Source organism: Phyllobates terribilis, unplaced genomic scaffold (genome assembly GCF_046119375.1).
Source record: "Phyllobates terribilis strain yellow unplaced genomic scaffold, ASM4611937v1 Scaffold_9__5_contigs__length_417890890, whole genome shotgun sequence".
NCBI lineage: Eukaryota > Metazoa > Chordata > Amphibia > Anura > Dendrobatidae > Phyllobates > Phyllobates terribilis.
The window spans coordinates 370355609-370377345 of NW_027362769.1; the positions used below are offsets into that span (position 1 = coordinate 370355609).

The 21737-nt window shown below is 43.3% G+C and overlaps 1 protein-coding gene across 3 annotated transcripts in view; it reads left to right on the forward strand.

Moving 5' to 3' along the window:
- LOC141162301 (glucagon receptor-like) overlaps positions 1 to 21737 on the forward strand; it is a 73206-nt gene that overhangs the window by 32829 nt on the left and 18640 nt on the right. For 2 of the 3 annotated variants that reach the window (XM_073648265.1, XM_073648266.1), the window contains exon 3: positions 21466 to 21562. In XM_073648265.1, the coding sequence (XP_073504366.1) occupies positions 21466 to 21562 (97 nt within the window). Of the gene's footprint in view, positions 1 to 11790; positions 11926 to 21465; positions 21563 to 21737 lie in introns of all 3 variants that reach the window. The other variant, XM_073648267.1, reaches the window with a different exon arrangement.

Below are 21737 nucleotides of genomic sequence, written 5' to 3' on the forward strand. Positions count from 1 at the left end.
GTAAAATGGTAGATATGTGGGAATTATCCCGTCTTACCTTTATGGCATGCAATGAAATCAATAAGTTAGTAGGATTTCATATCTAGGATCAGAGAAGTATGAAGGCTGTGGCATCTATATGCTGACCGTTCATACCATGGATGGGCTACTGGCGCCCAGGGTGCAAAGCACAAATTTTGCATCACCTTAACCAGTGAACTGTTAGCATTCCCGGAGTCCCTTCCACCAGTATGGGCCCCCTTTATATCCCAAGCACACGCATTGTATTTTAGGAAAATATTGATGTAATTATAGTTTGCCATCTTCTTGCCCTCCCTCTAGTTTCTTGAAATACAACATTAATTTTTAAACATAAAAAGTTATAGTCTAGTCCATACCTTAGCCCTAACCCTAACTCTAGTCCATACCTTAGCCCTAACCCTAACTCTAGTCCATACCTTAGCCCTAACCCTAACTCTAGTCCATACCTTAGCCCTAACCCTAACTCTAGTCCATACCTTAGCCCTAACCCTAACTCTAGTCCATACCTTAGCCCTAACCCTAACTCTAGTCCATACCTTAGCCCTAACCGTAACTCTAGTCCATACCTTAGCCCTAACCGTAACTCTAGTCCATACCTTAGCCCTAACCCTAACTCTAGTCCATACCTTAACCCTAACCCTAACTCTAGTCCATACCTTAGCCCTAACCGTGACTCTAGTCCATACCTTAGCCCTAACCATAACTCTAGTCCATACTTTAACCCTAACTCTAGTCCATACCTTACCCCTAACTCTAACTCTAGTCCATACCTTAGCCCTGACCCTAACTCTAGTCCATACCTTAGCCCTAACTCTAGTCCATACCTTAGCCCTAACCGTAACTCTAGTCCATACCTTAACCCTAACTCTAGTCCACACCTTAGCCCTAACCCTAACTCCAGTCCATACCTTAGCCCTAACCCTAACTCTAGTCCATACCTTAACCGTACCTCTAGTCCATACCTTAGCCCTAACCCTAACTCTAGTTCATACCTTAGCCCTAACCGTAACTCTAGTCTATACCTTAGCCCTAACCCTAACTCTAGTTCATACCTTAGCCCTAACTCTAACTCTAGTCCATACCTTAGCCCTAACCGTGACTCTAGTCCATACCTTAGCCCTAACCATAACTCTAGTCCATACTTTAACCCTAACTCTAGTCCATACCTTAGCCCTAACCCTAACTCTAGTCCATACCTTACCCCTAACTCTAACTCTAGTCCATACCTTAGCCCTAACCGTAACTCTAGTCCATACCTTAGCCCTAACCCTAACTCTAGTCCACACCTTAGCCCTAACCCTAACTCCAGTCCATACCTTAGCCCTAACTGTAACTCTAGTCCATACCTTAGCCCTAACCCTAGTCCATACCTTAGCCCTAACCGTAACTCTAGTCCATACCTTAGCCCTAACCCTAACTCTAGTCCATACCTTAGCCCTAACTGTTACTCTAGTCCATACCTTAGCCCTAAATGTAACTCTAGTCCATACCTTAGCCCTAACCCTAACTCCAGTCCATACCTTAGCCGTAACCCTAACTCTAGTCCATACCTTAGCCCTAACCCTAACTCTAGTCCATACCTTAGCCCTAACTATAGTCCATACCTTAGCCCTAACCGTAACTCTAGTCCATACCTTAGCCCTAACTCTAACTCCAGTCCATACCTTAGCCCTAACCCTAACTCTAGTCCATACCTTAGCCCTAACCGTAACTCTAGTCCATACCTTAACCCTAACTCTAGTCCATACCTTAGCCCTAACCCTGACTCCAGTCCATACCTTAGCCCTAACCCTAACTCTAGTTCATACCTTAGCCCTAACCGTAACTCTAGTCTTTACCTTAGCCCTAACCCTAACTCTAGTTCATACCTTAGCCCTAACCCTAACTCTAGTCCATACCTTAGCCCTAACCGTGACTCTGGTCCATACCTTAGTCCTAACCATAACTCTAGTCCATACTTTAACCCTAACTCTAGTCCATACCTTAGCCCTAAACGTAACTCTAGTCCATACCTTAGCCCTAACCCTAACTCCAGTCCATACCTTAGCCGTAACCCTAACTCTAGTCCATACCTTAGCCCTAACCCTAACTCTAGTCCATACCTTAGCCCTAACTATAGTCCATACCTTAGCCCTAACCGTAACTCTAGTCCATACCTTAGCCCTAACCCTAACTCTAGTTCATACCTTAGCCCTAACCCTAACTCTAGTTCATACCTTAGCCCTAACCGTAACTCTAGTCTATACCTTAGCCCTAACCCTAACTCTAGTTCATACCTTAGCCCTAACCCTAACTCTAGTCCATACCTTAGCCCTAACCGTAACTCTAGTCCATACCTTAACCCTAACTCTAGTCCATACCTTAGCCCTAACCCTAACTCCAGTCCATACCTTAGCCCTAACCCTAACTCTAGTCCATACCTTAACCCTAACTCTAGTCCATACCTTAGCCCTAACCCTAACTCTAGTTCATACTTTAGCCCTAACCGTAACTCTAGTCTATACCTTAGCCCTAACCCTAACTCTAGTTCATACCTTAGCCCTAACCCTAACACTAGTCCATACCTTAGCCCTAACCCTAACTCTAGTCCATACCTTAGCCCTGACCCTAACTCTAGTCCATACCTTAGCCCTAACTCTAGTCCATACCTTAGCCCTAACCGTAACTCTAGTCCATACCTTAACCCTAACTCTATTCCATACCTTAGGCCTAACCCTAACTCCAGTCCATACCTTAGCCCTAACCATAACTCTAGTCCATACCTTAACCCTAACTCTAGTTCATACCTTAGCCCTAACCCTAACTCTAGTTCATACCTTAGCCCTAACCGTAACTCTAGTCTATACCTTAGCCCTAACCCTAACTCTAGTTCATACCTTAGCCCTAACCGTGACTCTAGTCCATACCTTAGCCCTAACCATAACTCTAGTCCATACTTTAACCCTAACTCTAGTCCATATCTTAGCCCTAACCATAACTCTAGTCCATAACTTACCCCTAACTCTAACTCTAGTCCATACCTTAGCCCTGACCCTAACTCTAGTCCATACCTTAGCCCTAACTCTAGTCCATACCTTAGCCCTAACCGTAACTCTAGTCCATACCTTAACCCTAACTCTAGTCCATACCTTAGCCCTAACCCTAACTCCAGTCCATACCTTAGCCCTAACTGTAACTCTAGTCCATACCTTAGCTCTAACCCTAGTCCATACCTTAGCCCTAACCGTAACTCTAGTCCATACCTTAGCCCTAACTCTAACTCTAGTCCATACCTTAGCCCTAACTGTAACTCTAGTCCATACCTTAGCCCTAAACGTAACTCTAGTCCATACCTTAGCCCTAACCCTAACTCCAGTCCATACCTTAGCCGTAACCCTAACTCTAGTCCATACCTTAACCCTAACTCTAGTCCATACCTTAGCCCTAACCCTAACTCTAGTTCATACCTTAGCCCTAACCGTAACTCTAGTCTATACCTTAGCCCTAACCCTAACTCTAGTCCATACCTTAGCCCTGACCCTAACTCTAGTCCATACCTTAGCCCTAACCGTAACTCTAGTCCATACCTTAACCCTAACTCTAGTCCATACCTTAGCCCTAACCCTAACTCCAGTCCATACCTTAGCCGTAACCCTAACTCTAGTCCATACCTTAGCCCTAACCCTAACTCTAGTCCATACCTTAGCCCTAACTATAGTCCATACCTTAGCCCTAACCGTAACTCTAGTCCATACCTTAGCCCTAACTCTAACTCCAGTCCATACCTTAGCCCTAACCCTAACTCTAGTCCATACCTTAGCCCTAACCCTAACTCTAGTCCATACCTTAGCCCTAACCCTAACTCCAGTCCATACCTTAGCCCTAACCCTAACTTCAGTTCATACCTTAGCCCTAACCGTAACTCTAGTCTATACCTTAGCCCTAACCCTAGCTCTAGTTTATACCTTAGCCCTAACCCTAACTCTAGTCCATACCTTAGCCCTAACCATAACTCTAGTCCATACTTTAACCCTAACTCTAGTCCATACCTTAGCCCTAACCCTAACTCTAGTCCATACCTTACCCCTAACTCTAACTCTAGTCCATACCTTAGCCCTAACCTTAACTCTAGTCCATACCTTAGCCCTAACTCTAGTCCATACCTTAGCCCTAACTGTAACTCTAGCCCATACCTTAGCCCTAACCCTAACTCTAGTCCATACCTTAGCCCTAACCCTAACTCCAGTCCATACCTTAGCCCTAACTGTAACTCTAGTCCATACCTTAGCCCTAACCCTAGTCCATACCTTAGCCCTAACCCTAACTCTAGTCCATACCTTAGCCCTAACACTAACTCTAGTCCATACCTTAGCCCTAACTGTAACTCTAGTCCATACCTTAGCCCTAAACATAACTCTAGTCCATACCTTAGCCCTGACCCTAACTCCAGTCCATACCTTAGCCGTAACCCTAACTCAAGTCCATACCTTAGCCCTAACCCTAACTCTAGTCCATACCTTAGCCCTAACTATAGTCCATACCTTAGCCCTAACCGTAACTCTAGTCCATACCTTAGCCCTAACCCTAACTCCAGTCCATACCTTACCCCTAACTCTAACTCTAGTCCATACCTTAGCCCTAACCCTAACTCTAGTCCATACCTTAGCCCTAACTCTAGTCCATACCTTAGCCCTAACTGTAACTCTAGCCCATTCCATACTTTAAACCTAACTCTAGTCCATACCTTAGCCCTAACCCTAACTCTAGTCCGTACCTTACCCCTAACTCTAACTCTAGTCCATACCTTAGCCCTAACCCTAACTCTAGTCCATACCTTAGCCCTAACTCTAGTCCATACCTTAGCCCTAACTGTAACTCTAGCCCATACCTTAGCCCTAACCCTAACTCTAGTCCATACCTTAGCCCTAACCCTAACTCCAGTCCATACCTTAGCCCTAACTGTAACTCTAGTCCATACCTTAGCCCTAACCCTAGTCCATACCTTAGCCCTAACCGTAACTCTAGTCCATACCTTAGCCCTAACACTAACTCTAGTCCATACCTTAGCCCTAACTGTAACTCTAGTCCATACCTTAGCCCTAAACATAACTCTAGTCCATACCTTAGCCCTAACCCTAACTCCAGTCCATACCTTAGCCGTAACTCTAACTCAAGTCCATACCTTAGCCCTAACCCTAACTCTAGTCCATACCTTAGCCCTAAATATAGTCCATACCTTAGCCCTAACCGTAACTCTAGTCCATACCTTAGCCCTAACCCTAACTCCAGTCCATACCTTAGCCCTAACCGTAACTCTAGTCCATACCTTAGTCCTAACCCTAACTCTAGTCCATACCTTAGCCCTAACCCTAACTCTAGTCCATACCTTAGCCCTAACCCTAACTCTAGTCCATACCTTAGCCATAACCCTAACTCTAATCCATACCTTAGCCCTAACCATAACTCTAGTCCATACCTTAGCCCTAAATATAGTCCATACCTTAGCCCTAACCGTAACTCTAGTCCATACCTTAGCCCTAACCCTAACTCCAGTCCATACTTTAGCCCTAACCCTAACTCTAGTCCATACCTTAGCCCTAACTCTAGTCCATACATTAGCCCTAGCCCTAACTCTAGTCCATACCTTAGCCCTAACCCTAACTCTAGTCCATACCTTAGCCCTAACTCTAGTCCATACCTTAGCCCTAACCCTAACTCCAGTCCATACCTTAGCCCTAACCCTAACTCTAGTCCATACCTTAGTCCTAACCCTAATTCTAGTCCATACCTTAGCCCTAACCCTAACTCTAGTCCATACCTTAGCCCTAACCCTAACTCTAGTCCATACCTTAGCCAAAACTCTAGCCCATAATTTTGCCCTAACCCTTACTCTAGTCCATACCTTAGCCCTAACCCTTACTCTAGTCCATATCTTAGCCCTATCCCTAACTGTACTCATGGTTAGAAAAAGTGTGTAAAAACGTAACATTTATTAATTAAGGTTAGTGGGGTGTTTTGTTTTTTTTATACCAGGAACTTTTTCTTTTAATTTGTTACAACGTGTTTCAGTCTCTACTCTCTCAAAATTCAATACTATCTACATTTATTAGCTGCTCAGGATCTGTTATCACAATCATTGCCTATACAGAGCGCAGCAGTCAATGACAAACTCATCTTGTCTGCTGCACTCTGCATTGGAGCTGATGTCAACAACTGAGATGACAAAGCAGCCCATAGCTGCCTTACTTGTTCAGCTCCGCGCCTGCGTACTTTGGCGCCCGCACAGCACTCCAAGAAGTAATGTTTGCCATTGCCACAGTTTTCCCAGCGCTAGTCCTCCAAGATCTTTCTCCTCCTGGACTGATCTTTTTTCTCTCAATTCATGGGTAAAATCTGTATTCAGTGAAGACAGATTTTTACCATTACTGCGATAGGAGATGAGGGTTGGTGCTTATATAGTTCTATGAAGAGAGGAGGAGGAAAGAGAATCTAGAGGCTGCAAGTTCTCTTGAGTTACACTTATGTAAAAGTCGTTTCAGGAGAACTTGCAGCAGAATGTCTGTGTCGGCCTATAGCTCCTCCCCTTCTCCATAGAATTTAAAAAGCACCAACTGTCATTTCCTAGCTCAGTAATGGGAAAAAAATGTTTTTGTTGAATACAGATTTTTACAGTTTATACCCATGAATTGAAAGTGAAGTATTAATCCAGGAAGAATAAGCAGCAGATTTCACTGATAAGATATATTACAAAGTTGCTTATTTTCAAGTGTACTATTGATCTTTGAAATAAAAATGAAATGAAAGAGTTACTCTTTAAATTTCTACCCACTTAGTCCACTCCATTATTGTGTGAAATAATAAAATTCCCTTATACCATACAAACCAAACACACAACTATTCTGGAATTCAGCCTCTTAACGCACCCGAAAGAATGAAGGAATTTGATAAATTGATTATAACAATAATTGAGGTTACATGTCGGTTGTGAAGATACATTTCTAATTTATGACATCCCCACTCACCGCGGAGGAAACATGGTGTGATACATTATCCGAGAATTATTCTCACGTAAATGCATTCATTCTTGTTAATTAAGGGCAAAAGGTTTCAAATTAAAAGAAGTATAAGACGCAAATGAAAACGAGCGAAAAATATAAAAAAATATAAAAAAATAGACAAAAATAAAGGAGCATGTGCGATAATGAATTGGACCCACGGTGCAGAAAACTCCTTTATGTCTAGTTAAAGATTGGTTCTCGTTCAGATTTTTACTGTTCTAGATGCCGAGTGGAGGGGACAGACCTCATGCACATGTTTTGGGGGTGTGCGAGACTAGGACCCTCCTAAGAAGTCAGAGAATCAAAGTTAGAGTCAAAGAAAAGCTTTAAAGAGGACCTATCGTTGTCAGAACTATGTCATTCTTTTATGTGGTGTAAATGCAGCTGTTTTCCCGATTCCGGTGTTATTTTTCTTTTGTTCTTGCACCTCTCCATTCCTGAGATATGGCCTCCTCTTCCCAGTATATAAAGCTAATTTTTTTAAGCCAAGTGGGCGTGACAATCAACTTTTCTCTATGGGAGTTTTCTTGATGACTATGATAAAAAAAAGGCTTGATATCAGATTCATCTACAACAACTACTTTTTAGTGTTTTTGCCCCCTTTTATTTTTTAGTTTGCACCATATTTATCTTTTCATTTGCACCCTTTTTGAAGGCCCTTTTTTATGTGTTTGCATGTTTTTTTTTAGTTTGCCATCATGGCCACTGGAGTTTAGGGTTTCTAGATGTTTTTGCCTGATTTGTGACTCTTCAAAGAGTCGTAAATGTACTCCAGTCCCCCCGCAATGATTTTATATGCGCCAAATATTTTGGATCAATTTGTGCACCATTTTGGGAAACATGCCACATTTTTTCTGCTAAATAGTCACCAAAAAAGTTTAAAGACAAAACTAAAGACCATTTTTTAATTTTTTTTGTGCCAAAAAGCCACCTGTCTGGTGTATTCATTTTTTATTTTTTGTTACGCTGTTTACCATACGGATTCATTTATTTTATATTTTGATAGAACGGCGTTTTACGAATGCAGCAATACCAAATATGTATATTCTTTATGAATTAAATTATATTACTTTTCACTGTATTTGTTAGTCCCTTTAGGGGACTTGAACCTGCAATCATCTGATCGCTTGTGCTATACAGAGCGGTGCTACAGTATTGGTGCATATAGCAAAAATCACTGTCTCCTATGAATGCTAGGCCAGCTACAGGCTAGCTTTCACACAAGTACCATCATGACAGGTACGGAAGTCTTCAGCAGACCCCTGGCCGTGATGGCAATCCATCGATGCCCCGCGATCAGGTCATGGGTGCACCGATGGACGCATAGAAAGAGCGCCCCCTGCCGGTGTGCTGTCAATGCCACTGTCACAAATTGACAGTGGCATTTGACAGATTAACAGACAGGGCGGACTTCCACTTCTTCTGATAAGCTATGTTGCTTACCCCATGTGCAGGGCATTGCAGTAGATTAGGTATCCGTGGTTAAGACCACTCATATAGTGACAGTTAGTTGTTAGTGGTCATAGCCATGGATACCTAAGCTACCGCAATGCCCTGCACATGGGGTAAGGGACATAGCTAACCAAAAGAACTATACTACATTTCTAATTGGAGGTATTTGCTAATATTATTATTATTACACCTATTGGAATAGGATCTTGGAGATGGGAATGCCCCTTTAAGGGGTTAAATACAGAGACCGCAACACTTCAATTGTCTTTTATATAATATTTATTATTCTGAACACTAATTTACATTAGTTATGTACACACAGGAGACGTTACTAGTACTGTCAATGACTTAAAGACATTTTAAATTTCATACATTTTTTTGTTTTTGTTCCCAACGGGAAAGGGTGTTTGTATTTGCTTTGCTTGTATATTTTATTGCTTAAATTGATGTAATGTACACTGCTCAAAAAAATAAAGGGAACACTGAAATAACACATCCTAGATCTGAATGAATGAAATCTTCTCATTGAATACTTTGTTCTGTACAAAGTTGAATGTACTGACAACAAAATCACACAAAACTCATCAATGGAAATCACATTGATTAACCAATGGAGGCCTGGATTTGGAGTTACCCCAAAAATTAAAGTGTAAAAACACACTACAGGCTGATCCAACTTTGATGTAATGTCGTTAAAACAAGTCAAAATGAGGCTCAGTATTGTGTGTGGCCTCCACGTGCCTGTATGACCTCCCTACAACGCCTGGGCATGCTCCTGATGAGGCTCAGTATTGTGTGTGGCCTCCTTGTGCCTGTATGACCTCCCTACAACGCCTGGGCATGCTCCTGATGAGGTTGCGGATGGTCTCCTGTGGGATCTCCTCCCAGACCTGGACTAAAGCATCCGCCAACTCCTGGACAGTCTGTGGTGCAACGTGACGTTGGTGGATGGAGCGAGACATGATGTCCCAGATGTGCTCAATCGGATTCAGGTCTGGGGAACGGGTGGGCCAGTCCATAGCTTCAATGCCTTCATCTTGCAGGAACTGCTGACACACTCCAGCCACATGAGGTCTGGCATTGTCCTGCATTAGGAGGAACCCAGGGCCAACCGCACCAGCATATGGTCTCACAAGGGGTCTGAGGATCTCCTCTCGGTACCTAATGGTAGTCAGGCTACCTCTGGCGAGCACATGGAGGGCTGTGTGGCCCTCCAAAAGAAATGCCACCCCACACCATAAGGCTGTGTGCCCACGATGCGTTTTTTAAGCGTTTCTGCAGCGGCAAAAACGCTGCAGAAACGCTTAAAAAAAATGCATGGTAGAAGGCCTGCCATGTTCCCCAATGATAATCCGCATGTGCTGTGTACATGCTGCGGAAATTTCAGCTGCGGATTATCATTGCGGAAAAAAACGCAGCACTACCAATTATTTTGCAGAAGCGCTGCGTTTTCGACGCCATTGACTTGCATTGAAACGCATGGATTACGCATCACTGTATATGTAGATGCGCATTCCATGCATTCCAATGTGAAGATGGTACCCGGGAGACTCTCCTCCGGACCCGGGTACCATAGAACCTGTGAAAAAAAGAACAAAAAAAAAAATAAATGTTATATTTACCTTCTGATGGCCCCCGCTGCGCTCGTCCTCACTTGCCGGCAGATCACGGTGGACCGAAGGACCTGCGCTGACGTCATAGTCATGTGACGGCAGGTCCTTCAGTGCAGTGTACCATGAGCTGCCGACAAGGGAGAACGGAGCGAAGCAAGACTCCGGGGGCCATCGGAAGGTAAGTATAGATTCATTTTTTTATTTTTAACCATTCTTTAAGGTCACACTATATAAATCCATGCCGTTTGCATGGATTTATATAGTGTGACCAAGTTGTCAAGCACTTTCCAAGTGATGCTAAATGCTTGGAAAGCGCTTGACACCCGCATGCGGAAATGCACGTGAAGAACGCTTCACATCCGCATGTCCCTGGCAGGAAAAACATATGTACAATCCGCATGCATTTTTTTCTGCCAGGGAGATTCAGAAACGCTCAGGAAAAATCCGGAGCCTTTCTGCATCGTGGTCACATAGCCTTACTGACCACTGCCAAACCGGTCATGCTGAAGGATGTTGCAGGCAGCAGATCGCTCTCCACGGCATCTCCAGACTCTGTCACGTCTGTCACATGTGCTCAGTGTGAACCTGCTTTCATCTGTGAAGAGCACAGGGCGCCAGTGGCGACTTTGCCAATCCTGGTGTTCTGTGGCAAATGCCAAGCGTCCTGCACGGTGTGGGGCTGTGAGCACAACCCCCATCTGTGGATATCGGGCCCTCATACCACCCTCATGGAGTCAGTTTCTAACTGTTTGTGCAGACACATGCACATTTGTGGCCTGCTGGAGGTAGAGGTCCTGCTGCTGGGTTGTTGCCCTCCTACGGCCCCCTCCACGTCTCCTGGTGTACTGGCCTGTCTCCTGGTAGCGCCTCCAGCCTCTGGACACTACGCTGACAGACACAGCAAACCTTCTTGCCACAGCTCGCATTGATGTGCCATCCTGGATGAGCTGCACTACCTGAGCAACTTCTGTGGGTTGTAGAGTCTGCCTCATGCTACCACAAGTGTGAAAGCACAACCAACATTCAAAAGTGACCAAAACATCAGCCAGAAAGCATTGGTACTGAGATGTGGTCGGTGGTCCCCACCTGCAGAACCACTCCTTTATTGAGGGTGTCTTGATAATTGCCAATAATTTCCATCTATTGTCTATTCCATTTGCACAACAGCATGTGAAATTGATTGTCAATCAGTGTTGCTTCCTAAGTGGACAGTTTGATTTCACAGATGTTTGATTTACTTGGAGTTAGATTCTGTTGTTTAAGTGTTCCCTTTATTTTTTTGAGCAGTGTATGTACACTGGGGAAAAAAAGTGAAAAATTTACTTTAAGAAAAATGATCTGAATAAAGAATTCATACTCTCATTTCTAATTATAGAAGACCAAGTACAGGTGGTATAACTAGGAGTCACAGAGAGCATAGTTACTCCACAGATGCTTAGCGAGTAATCGGCCTTGCCATTAGGAGGGATTATTACTTGATAAGACAAAAAAAATTGTTGAACAATGTCCAAAGGCAGCCGGGACTGACCCCAAAAAGGTAACGCGTAAGAACAGGGTGGGATCTGTGTGCCCCAATGTATTCAATGAGAAAAATATTTTACGCTAAGTATAAGAAGGGAAGAACGTACTTAGGGGCAGGGAGAAGAACTCTATCTTGTGACCCACAGATACAACATCCCTAGACCAAGCGTCATCTACGTCAGCAAGCCAGGCCTTTCCGAGAGATAGAAGATGTCCTCCAACCCAAGGAAGACCTTGATGCACAGAAGGTCTTAGATGAAAGGTTAGCGACCTTGGAGAAGGTAAGTGAGGAAAGTTTCAGCTTGAATCTGAGGGTCTTCTGAAATCACTTCTGTTGGCAAAAGAGTTGTGACTGGAGAGAAACATCTAGGATCGCCTAGTTGTCTAAGAACATGTATGAATTGGGAGAGAAAACCATGTTTCTCCCATCCTGTCAGAGATGATTTTATTCAGACGCTTGCCAAGAAGTCTTGATGGACAACACTTGGTTGCTCGTAGCCAATGCTGTCTGAAGATAAACCTTTGTGCAGTAGCGAGTGCAGACATAACTCTCTCCTCACTGCTGACATCGCTTGGGTATAGCTTTGTAGTGGGTGGTGTGCATGTGTTAGCTGTCTAGTCTTCAACAAGCTTGGGTACCTAGGCTGGTCAATTCTACCTGACAGAGAATATCTCATCTCTAACAATGGTTAGCGGCCTTGAAGCAAGCAAGTCAAGAAGACTTCTGCTTAAATCCGAGGGTCTTCTGGAGTCAGAAGACTTGTCACCTTTGTTGGCAGAAGAGTTGTGAATGGAGCAAAACATTTAGGATCACCTGGTTGTCTAAGAACATGTACGATTTGGGGGAGAAAACCATGTTTCCCCCATCCTATCTGAGATTGTTTCATCCTGAAGCTTGCCAAGGAGTCTTGATTGACAACACTTGCTTGCCCGGAGCCAATGCTGCCTGAAGATAAACCATTGTACAGTAGCGAGTGCAGACATCACTCTCTCCTCACTGCTGACATTGCTCAGGTATAGCTTTGTAATGGGCAATGTCAGCAGAGAGGAAAGAATGATGTGTATGCTTTCTTCTGCACTGAGGTGATAGCAGAGGAGATCAGCGAAGTCAGCAGGGAGGAGAGAGTGATGTGAGCACTCTCTCCTGCACTGATGTGATAGCAGAGGAGATGAGCAATGACAGCTGAGAGGAGAGAGTGATGTGAGTACTCTCTTCTGCACTGAGATAATAGCAGAGGAGATGAGCAATGACAGAAGAGAGGAGAGAGTGATGTATGCACTCTCTTCTGCACTGATGTAATAGTAGGTGAGACGAGCGATGACAGCAGAGAGGAGAGAGTGATGTAAGTGCTCTCTTCTGCACTGAGATGATAGGAGAGAAGATGAGCAATGACATACAGCAGAGAGGGGAGAGTGATATGAGCGCTCTCTTCTGCACTGAGATGATAGCAGAGGAGACGAGCGATGTCAGTAGAGAGTGATGTGTGCGCTCTCTTCTGCACTGAGGTGATAGCAGAGGAGACAAGCGAAGTCAACAGGGAGGAGAGAGTGATGCGTGCGTTCTCTTCTGTACTGTGGTGATAGCAGAGGAGATGAGCAATGACAGCAGAGAGGAGAGAGCTCTCTTCTGCACTAATGTGATAGCAGAAGAGACGAGCAATGACAGCAGAGAGGAGAGAGTGATGTGAGCGCTCTCTTCTGCACTAATGTGATAGCAGAAGAGACGAGCAATGACAGCAGAGAGGAGAGAGTGATGTGAGCGCTCTCTTCTGCACTGAGATGCTAGCAGAGGAGACGAGCGATGACCGCAGAGAGGAGAGAGTGATGTCTGTACTTGCTCCCGCACAGGGACAGTGTGCACATTATGATGGTTTATCTTCAGACAGCACTGGCTGATGAAAATTGGATGATTTTTCAGATGGTCTGATGGACAGTAGTGAGATGTAAATGAATGTGTTACAGTCTATGATGTGCTCCTCTTTCTATGTAACATGTCGGTTATCAGCTCTGCCAATATTAGTAGCAAACCTATTGAGAGACAACTGGCCGCATGTGCGTAGGCAGCCAACTTGGCACGTAATATTGATCAAGACTCGGAGATGAAGTGGATCAGGTGGATGCTGTGATGCAGGACGTCTGTCTTCTGCTTTCTTTTCATCCTGAGCTATATTCAGAACTGAAGAACACATTGGCTTCTTCTCCCCTGGGAAACTGCCATTGTGGAAAGGAAGGAGGCGGGCGATAATCCTGCAAATAGCAGAAAGACAAATGTAAAAAAAAATGGGTAAGATAATTAAGGTGCAAACATGACATTCTCCTACGTATTCTGACTCCTTCACCTTTGTGGAATAAAATAGATTTTCCGCTACGTGAAATGTACCGTGGATATAAAAAGTCTACACACCCTTATTAAAAATGCCTGTTTTTTGTCATGTAAACGCTGCAGCCAATCAGCAGCCAATGTCCGGCTGCTGCTTTACTACTTCGTCAGACCACTGATTGGCTGCAGCTCTTGCGTGACATTGCACCAGGGGACACGGTGACAGCATGGCAGGAATGGCTCTGGTGAGGGAGGTGAGTATAAACAAACTTTTCTTATTTTATTTGGGGACTTGGATAACATTTTCTTGCCCAAGTAGTGAACAACTCCTTTAATAAGGCTTATGCTGCAAAATCCTTTTGACCTATTAAAGGGAATTTGTCACCAGTTTTTTTTCTACTGCCATCTGAGAGCAGCATGATGTAGGGGCAGAGACCCTGATTCCTGCGATGTATCACTTACTGGGCTGCCTGCTGTAGTTTTGATAAAATCACTGTTTTCTCTGCTGCAGATCTAGCAGTTCTCTGAATGCTGAGCTCTGTATAACCCCGCCCACACCACTGATTGTACACTTTCTGCATATAGGCAAAAAGCTGCCAATCAGTGATGGGGTGTGTGGTTGGACTACCTGGCAGCAGGTCTGCTAGTCCTCTTAGTGAGAATATCCTGCTGATAAAACAGTGATTTTATCAAAACTAGAGCAAGCAACCCAGTAAGTGACACAGCACTGGAATCAGGGTCTCTGCCTCTACATCATGCTGCTATCAGATTAGGTGGCAGAAACCTGGTGACAGATTCCCTTTAAGTTGCTGGAAGCTCCATGCTTTACATGGACACTGTGAAGTTTGCACAAATCTTAAACATGGAAGAATTCAATATGGGGAGCAGCCGCCCCATTGACATATACAGAGATAAGCTGCAGTACCTGACACAACCCATGGACGAGAGTGGCGCTGTTTGTGAAATAAAAGCAAACTCTTTTTATCCTAATAATATACAAACCGTTTTCAGGTTGTTTCTTAGCAATGGTCTTTTTATACAGAAAACTACGTGGTGGCATTGTGCTGTCATACTTCTTTCATGGCTTGTTTTTATATAAATTCCTTATATACAATGGAAGGCATCAGGTGCAATGTTCTGTGCAATGCTCCAAGACAAATGTTATTTTAATGATATAACAAAATGCTGGAAACGATGAGTATCACTTTTCTGTAATCAGTAAATAGAATAAAAAAATACATTATATTTTTGGGGATTTTTTTTTACCTAGCATTAGTACTGATTAACAAAAGCTGCTAATAAACTAATGGTAAATGCGTCACATCCCCCCCCCCCAAAAAAAAAATGCATGAGTGAGAGAAAGTTCCCCTGATATTGAGCAGAAAATCATTAGTAAATCCTTCTAATGAGCCAACGATTGGTAATATCAGCTCTTAAAGGAAACATCAAACCTTAATGAAGATTTTGTATATGAACATTTTAGGATTTCGTGCCACAAAAATACAACTATACAGTGCTCAAAAATACTGCAATATAGAGCCCATATTATATATATAAAACAATATTGCTATATGGAACCCATGTAATACCACTATAAATTGGCTAATAACTATACAATGTCCATATAATACCAACATACAGTGCTGAATTATTCCATATACAATCTCCACAGTATAATGCACAAATAACATTATATAATGAAGAAATAATACCATCATATAGTACCAATTTTTTCCATTATACTGCTATACAGAGCCCAAATAATATCAGTATACAGTGTCAAATAATTCACTGTACAGTGCCAAAATTATACCACAGTAGAGTGCCCTAGTGAAACCAGTACATAGTGCCCAAATAGTACCGCTATACTGTCTCCACATAAGCCTAAATAATACCTCTGAACAGAGCCTATGTAATAATACTATAGAACATAAATTATGCTACTGCACAGTGCCTAAATAAATATTCTGTAAGTCTTAACTAATACCACTACATGGTGCTCAAATATTACAGAGCCTACATAATACTTCATACTTACATGATACCACCATACAGTGAAAAATTATACTACTACACAGTGCCTAAATAAATATTCTGTCAGTCTTAAATAATACCACTACATGGTGCTCAAATATTACAGAGCCTACGTAATACCTCTATATCGTACTTACATGATACCACTATACAATGCAAAATTATACTGCTATACAGTGCTTAAATACCATTATACAGTGCCCAAATAATAACATTATATAGTGCCCAAATAATACCATCGTATAGTGCCAACTTTTTCCATATATAGTGCCCAAATCATACCACTATACAGAGTCCAAATAATATCAGTATACAGTGCAGAATAATTCACTATAAATTGCAAAAAATTCACCACAATATAGTGCCCTTGTGAAACCACTATAGTGCACAAATAGTAGCACCATACTTTGTCCACATAATAACACTATACAAAGCCCAAATAATACCTCTGAGGAGAACCCATGTATTACTCATGCAATACTACACAAATGATACTACTATACAGTGACTAAATCATTATTCTGTAAACTTCTTAAATAATATCACTACATGGTGCTCAAGTAATAATACTTTACAGAGCCTATGTAATACTTCTGTATGGCATCTAAGTGAAAACACTATATAGAGCCAAATTATACTACTATACAGCGCTCATATATCATTATACAGTGCCCAAATAATAACAACACACTGGGCTCAATTAATACTACAATAAGGTGTCTACTGTAAATAATACTGCTATACAGGGCCGGCATAAGGCTATTAAACAAAGCCCAAATAATACAAAATACCTGAGTGACAAATTATACTTCTATACAATACTCAATATTTCTATCCAGCTCTCAAATAAAACTGCTATAGAGAGCGCAAATAAAAGCACTATAATGCGCTTTAATGCCTCAGTAATTTCAAGTCAGTAAAAAGGAAAGAGGACTCTACAGGGTAAAGGAAAACACAATGGAAGTTCTTGGATGGTGATGGCAAAAAAGTCCTGTATCTGTTCTCCGAAACCTAAAATATGTCAACTCCACAATACTGGACCCTAAAATATTGGATTACTGACCTGATACAATGTAATTAACGCCATTAGAGAAGTAAACTTTCATGTGTTTAATTCCTGGAGCAATTAATTCAGGATGAGATTTCTATAATTACATTTATTAATCTTAATGACCTTCCTCTCAAACACAATCACATCTTCTATGACTTGAGATGAGGGAGATAAGAAGGCTGATTGGGCTCGAAAAATATCACGCCGGTCCCTGCGGTATCTTCCTTGCTTCACTCTTAGTTCCATCTTCTTCCACTTTTTTACTTTTACACTTACACGTCACAGTCCTTTTATCAAACTTTGTATATATCAAAAGTGCAAACGAGGATAAGAAACTCTCTAATATATCTTAACAGATAAATATGCTTCTTTCTCCACTTATGAGCCACTTCTTCGCATCCCCCTGGCCCCCTGAACTGAAGAATCATATTACAGCTCCCTTTTGAAAACTATGCAGCGGGGAGGTGAAAGGAGATGATAGGAGCTGAGTCATAGATGCAGAGAATGAAATACAAACACACAAATCTTGCTGCCTTTTAGTAAGTGTTTTACCTCACCCATGAGCTGTATGCACAGCTACCCTGCTCAGTCCTGCTGTACTATGTCATCCATGCTGCTGCTGCTGCCTATTAGTGTTTTATCTCACCCATGAACTGTATTCCCAGCTACAATGCTCAATCCTGATGTATAATGTCCTCTATGCTGCTGCCTTTTAGTTAGTGTTTTATCTCACCCATGATTTGTATTCACAGCTACACTGCTCAGTCATGCTTTATAATGTCCTCCATGCTGCTGCCTATTAGTGTTTTATGTCACCCATGAGCTGAATGCACAGCTACACTGCTCAGTCCTGCTGTATAATGTTCGACATGCTGCTGCTACCTATTAGTGTTTTATCTCACCAAGAGCTGTATTCACAGCACTGCTCATTCCTCCTGTATAATGTCTTCCATGCTGCTTCCTATTAGAAAGTGTTTTATCTCACCCAAGAGCTGTATTCGGAGCTCCACTGCTCAGTACTACTGTATAATGTCCTCCATGCTACTGCTGCCTATTAGAAAGTATTTTATCTCACTCAAGAGCTGTATTCACAGCTGCACTGCTCAGTCCTGCTGTATAATATTCTACATGCTGCTGCTGCCTATTATTGTTTTATCTCACCCAAGAGCTGTATTCACAGCTGCACTGCTCAGTCCTGCTGTATAATATCCTCCATCTGCTACCGGAAAGCAGAAGAAATCCTTCATGTATATGTGTGCTTTGTATAGGAGACATCATTATCGCTAGTCTCCTTCCACTAGCACAGGGACAACTGAAAATTGGAGATAGAGTCTGCAGAGGGGAAAACTTGGGGAAAATGCAGGATACAAGTCATTTATTGGCAAGAAATAGTGTTATTTTCCTCATGTACACACACGGGAGCAAATTCTGAACAGTCACCTGAAATAACTGGTACAATTTAAATGGATTTTACAGTTTGAGTAATAAAGTTTAATTATTGTAAAAATGTAAAAGTTCTTCAACTTTTTAATAGTCCCAAGCATTCTCAAGATCTTTGTCAGTGAATGAGAACGTTCTCCTATGGAAACCTGTACATAGTTAATGCGGCACTCGGCTGAGAAGCAAGTATATTTGTATCAAGTCTAATTTATATACACTGCTCAAAAAAATAAAGGGAACACTGAAATAACACCTCCTAGACCTGAATGAATGAAATATTCTCATTGAATACTTTGTTCTGTACAAAGTTGAATGTGCTGACAACAAAATCACACAAAAATCAATGGAAATCAACTATATTAACCAATGGAGGCCTGGATTTGGAGTCACCCCAAAATTAGGCTATGTGCCCACGATGCAGAAATGCTCCGGATTTTTCCTGAGCGTTTCTGCACCTCCCTGGCAGAAAAAACGTATGCGGATTGTACATGCGTTTTTCCTGCCAGGGACATGCGGATGTGAAGCGTTCTTCACATGCATTTCTGCATGCGGATTGACAAGCGCTTTCCAGGCGATTTTAGCATCACTTGGAAAGTGCTTGACAACTTGGTCACACTATATAAATCCATGCAACCGGCATGGATTTATATAGTGCGACCGAAAGAATGTCAAAAAATAAAATAAATGTATACTTAGCCTCCGATGGCCCGCGCTGTCTTGCTTCGCTCGGTACCGGCTGCCGGCAGCGGTACACTGAAGGACCTGCCGACGTCAGAGTTGCATGACCCGTCACATGACTCTGACGTCAGCGCAGGTCCTTCATTCCATCTCGAAGTGCCGGGAAGCAAGGAGGAGCGCAGCGCGGGCCGCTAGAAGGTAAGTATATATTTATTTTTTATTTTATTCTTGTTTTACAGCTTTTTTAATGGTACCTGGGTGTGGAGGAGACTCTCCTCTCCTCTACACCCGGGTACCATCCGCACATTAGAACGCGCCAATAACGCAAGTACAGATGCAGTCTTGCGGAATTGTCACGTTCTAATGCAAGTCAATGGCGGCGAAAACGCAGCACTTCCGCAAAACAATTGGTAGTGCTGCGTTTTTTTCCGCAATGATAATCTGCAGCGGAAATTTCCGCAGCATGTGCACAACACATGCGGATTATCATTGGAGGACATGGCAGGCCTTCTACCATGCATTTTTTTAGCGTTTCTGCAGCGTTTTTGCCGCTGCGGAAACGCTTAAAAAACGCATCGTGGGCACACAGCCTTAAAGTGGAAAAACACACTACAGGCTGATCCAACTTTGATGTACTGTCCTTAAAACAAGTCAAAATGAGGCTCAGTATTGTGTGTGGCCTCCACGTGCCTGTATGACCTCTCTACAACGCCTGGGCATGCTCCTGATGAGGCTGAGTATTGTGTGTGGCCTCCACGTGCCTGTATGACCTCCCTACAATGCCTGGGCATGCTCCTGATGAGGTTGCGGATCGTCTCCTGTGGGCTCTTCTCCCAGACCTGGACTAAAGCATCCGCCAACTCCTGGACAGTCTGTGGTGCAACGTGACGTTGGTGGATGGAGCGAGACATGGTGTCCCAGATGTGCTGAATCGGATTCAGGTCTGGGGAACGGGCGGGCCAGTCCATAGCTTCAATGCCTTCATCTTGCAGGAACTGCTGACACCCTCCAGCCACATGAGGTCTGGCATTGTCCTGCAATAGGAGGAACCCAGGGCCAACCGCACCAGCATATGGTCTCACAAGGGGTCTGAGGATCTCATCTCGGTACCTAATGGCAGTCAGGCTACCTCTGGCGAGCACATGGAGGGCTGTGTGGCCTCCAAAGAAATGCCACCCCACACCATTACTGACCCACTGCCAAACCGGTCATTCTGAAGGATGTTGCAGGCAGCAGATCGCTCTCCACGGCGTCTCCAGACTCTGTCACGTCTGTCACATGTGCTCAGTGTGAACCTGCTTTCATCTGTGAAGAGCACAGGGCGCCAGTGGCGACTTTGCCAATCCTGCTGTTCTGTGGCAAATGCCAAGCATCCTGCATGGTGTTGGGATGTGAGCACAACCCCCATCTGTGGTCGTCAGGCCCTCATACCACCCTCATGGAGTCGGTTTCTAACCGTTTGTGCAGACACATGCACATTTGAGGACTGCTGGAGGTCATTTTGCAGGGCTCTGGCAGTGCTCCTCCTGTTCCTCCTTGCACAAAGGCGGAGGTAGCGGTCCTGCTGCTGGGTTGTTGCCCTCCTACGGCCCCCTCCATGTCTCCTGGTGTACTGGCCTGTCTCCTGGTAGCGCCTCCAGCCTCTGGACACTAACCTGACAGACACAGCAAACCTTGCCACAGCTCGCATTGATGTGCCATCCTGGATGAGCTGCACTACCTGAGCAACTTCTGTGGGTTGTAGAGTCCGTCTCATGCTACCGCGAGTGTTAAAGCACAACCAACATTCAAAAGTGACCAAAACATCAGCCAGAAAGCATTGGTACTGAGATGTGGTCTGTGGTCCCCACCTGCAGAACCACTCCTTTATTGAAGATGTCTTGATAATTGCCAATAATTTCCATCTATTGTCTATTCCATTTGCACAACAGCATGTGAAATTGATTGTCAATCAGTGTTGCTTCTTAAGTGGACAGTTTGATGTCACAGAAGTTTTTATTCACTTGGAGTTATATTCTGTTGTTTAAGTCTTCCCTTTATTTTTTTGAGCAGTGTATAAAGGCTGAAATGATCATTTGCTTCTCACAGCTGAGGCTTTGTTACAGTTGTATCCAGTCTTCACAGTTCTCTGTGAATTAAATATACCAACATTTCTTCTGTGTGACAGTTTGTTACAATGTATCAGTGCAGGTGAACTGCAGTTAGACTGTTGACTCAGAGAATTGTCTCGGTTTGATACAATTGTAGCAAATCTCCAGCTTTTCCCATTACTTTTTGGCTTCTCTTCTCGGTTTGCAGAGCGTTGCAGGTAAAGTTCTGGAGAAAACGATTGAAGAATGGATGAAATATAAAGAAGACTGCTACAGATGGATGGAAAGCATGCCGCGTCCCCAAGGTCATCACCGCCATAGTTTCTTGTGGGATAATAGTCACTATTGGAAGCATAGGCATTATCATTAACCACTTAAAGGCTGGGCTATTTTTCACTTTTGCGCTTTCCATTTTTCTTCCCCTTCTTCCAAACGCTATAGCTTTTTTTATTTTTCTGCCCACATGGCCATACATGGGTT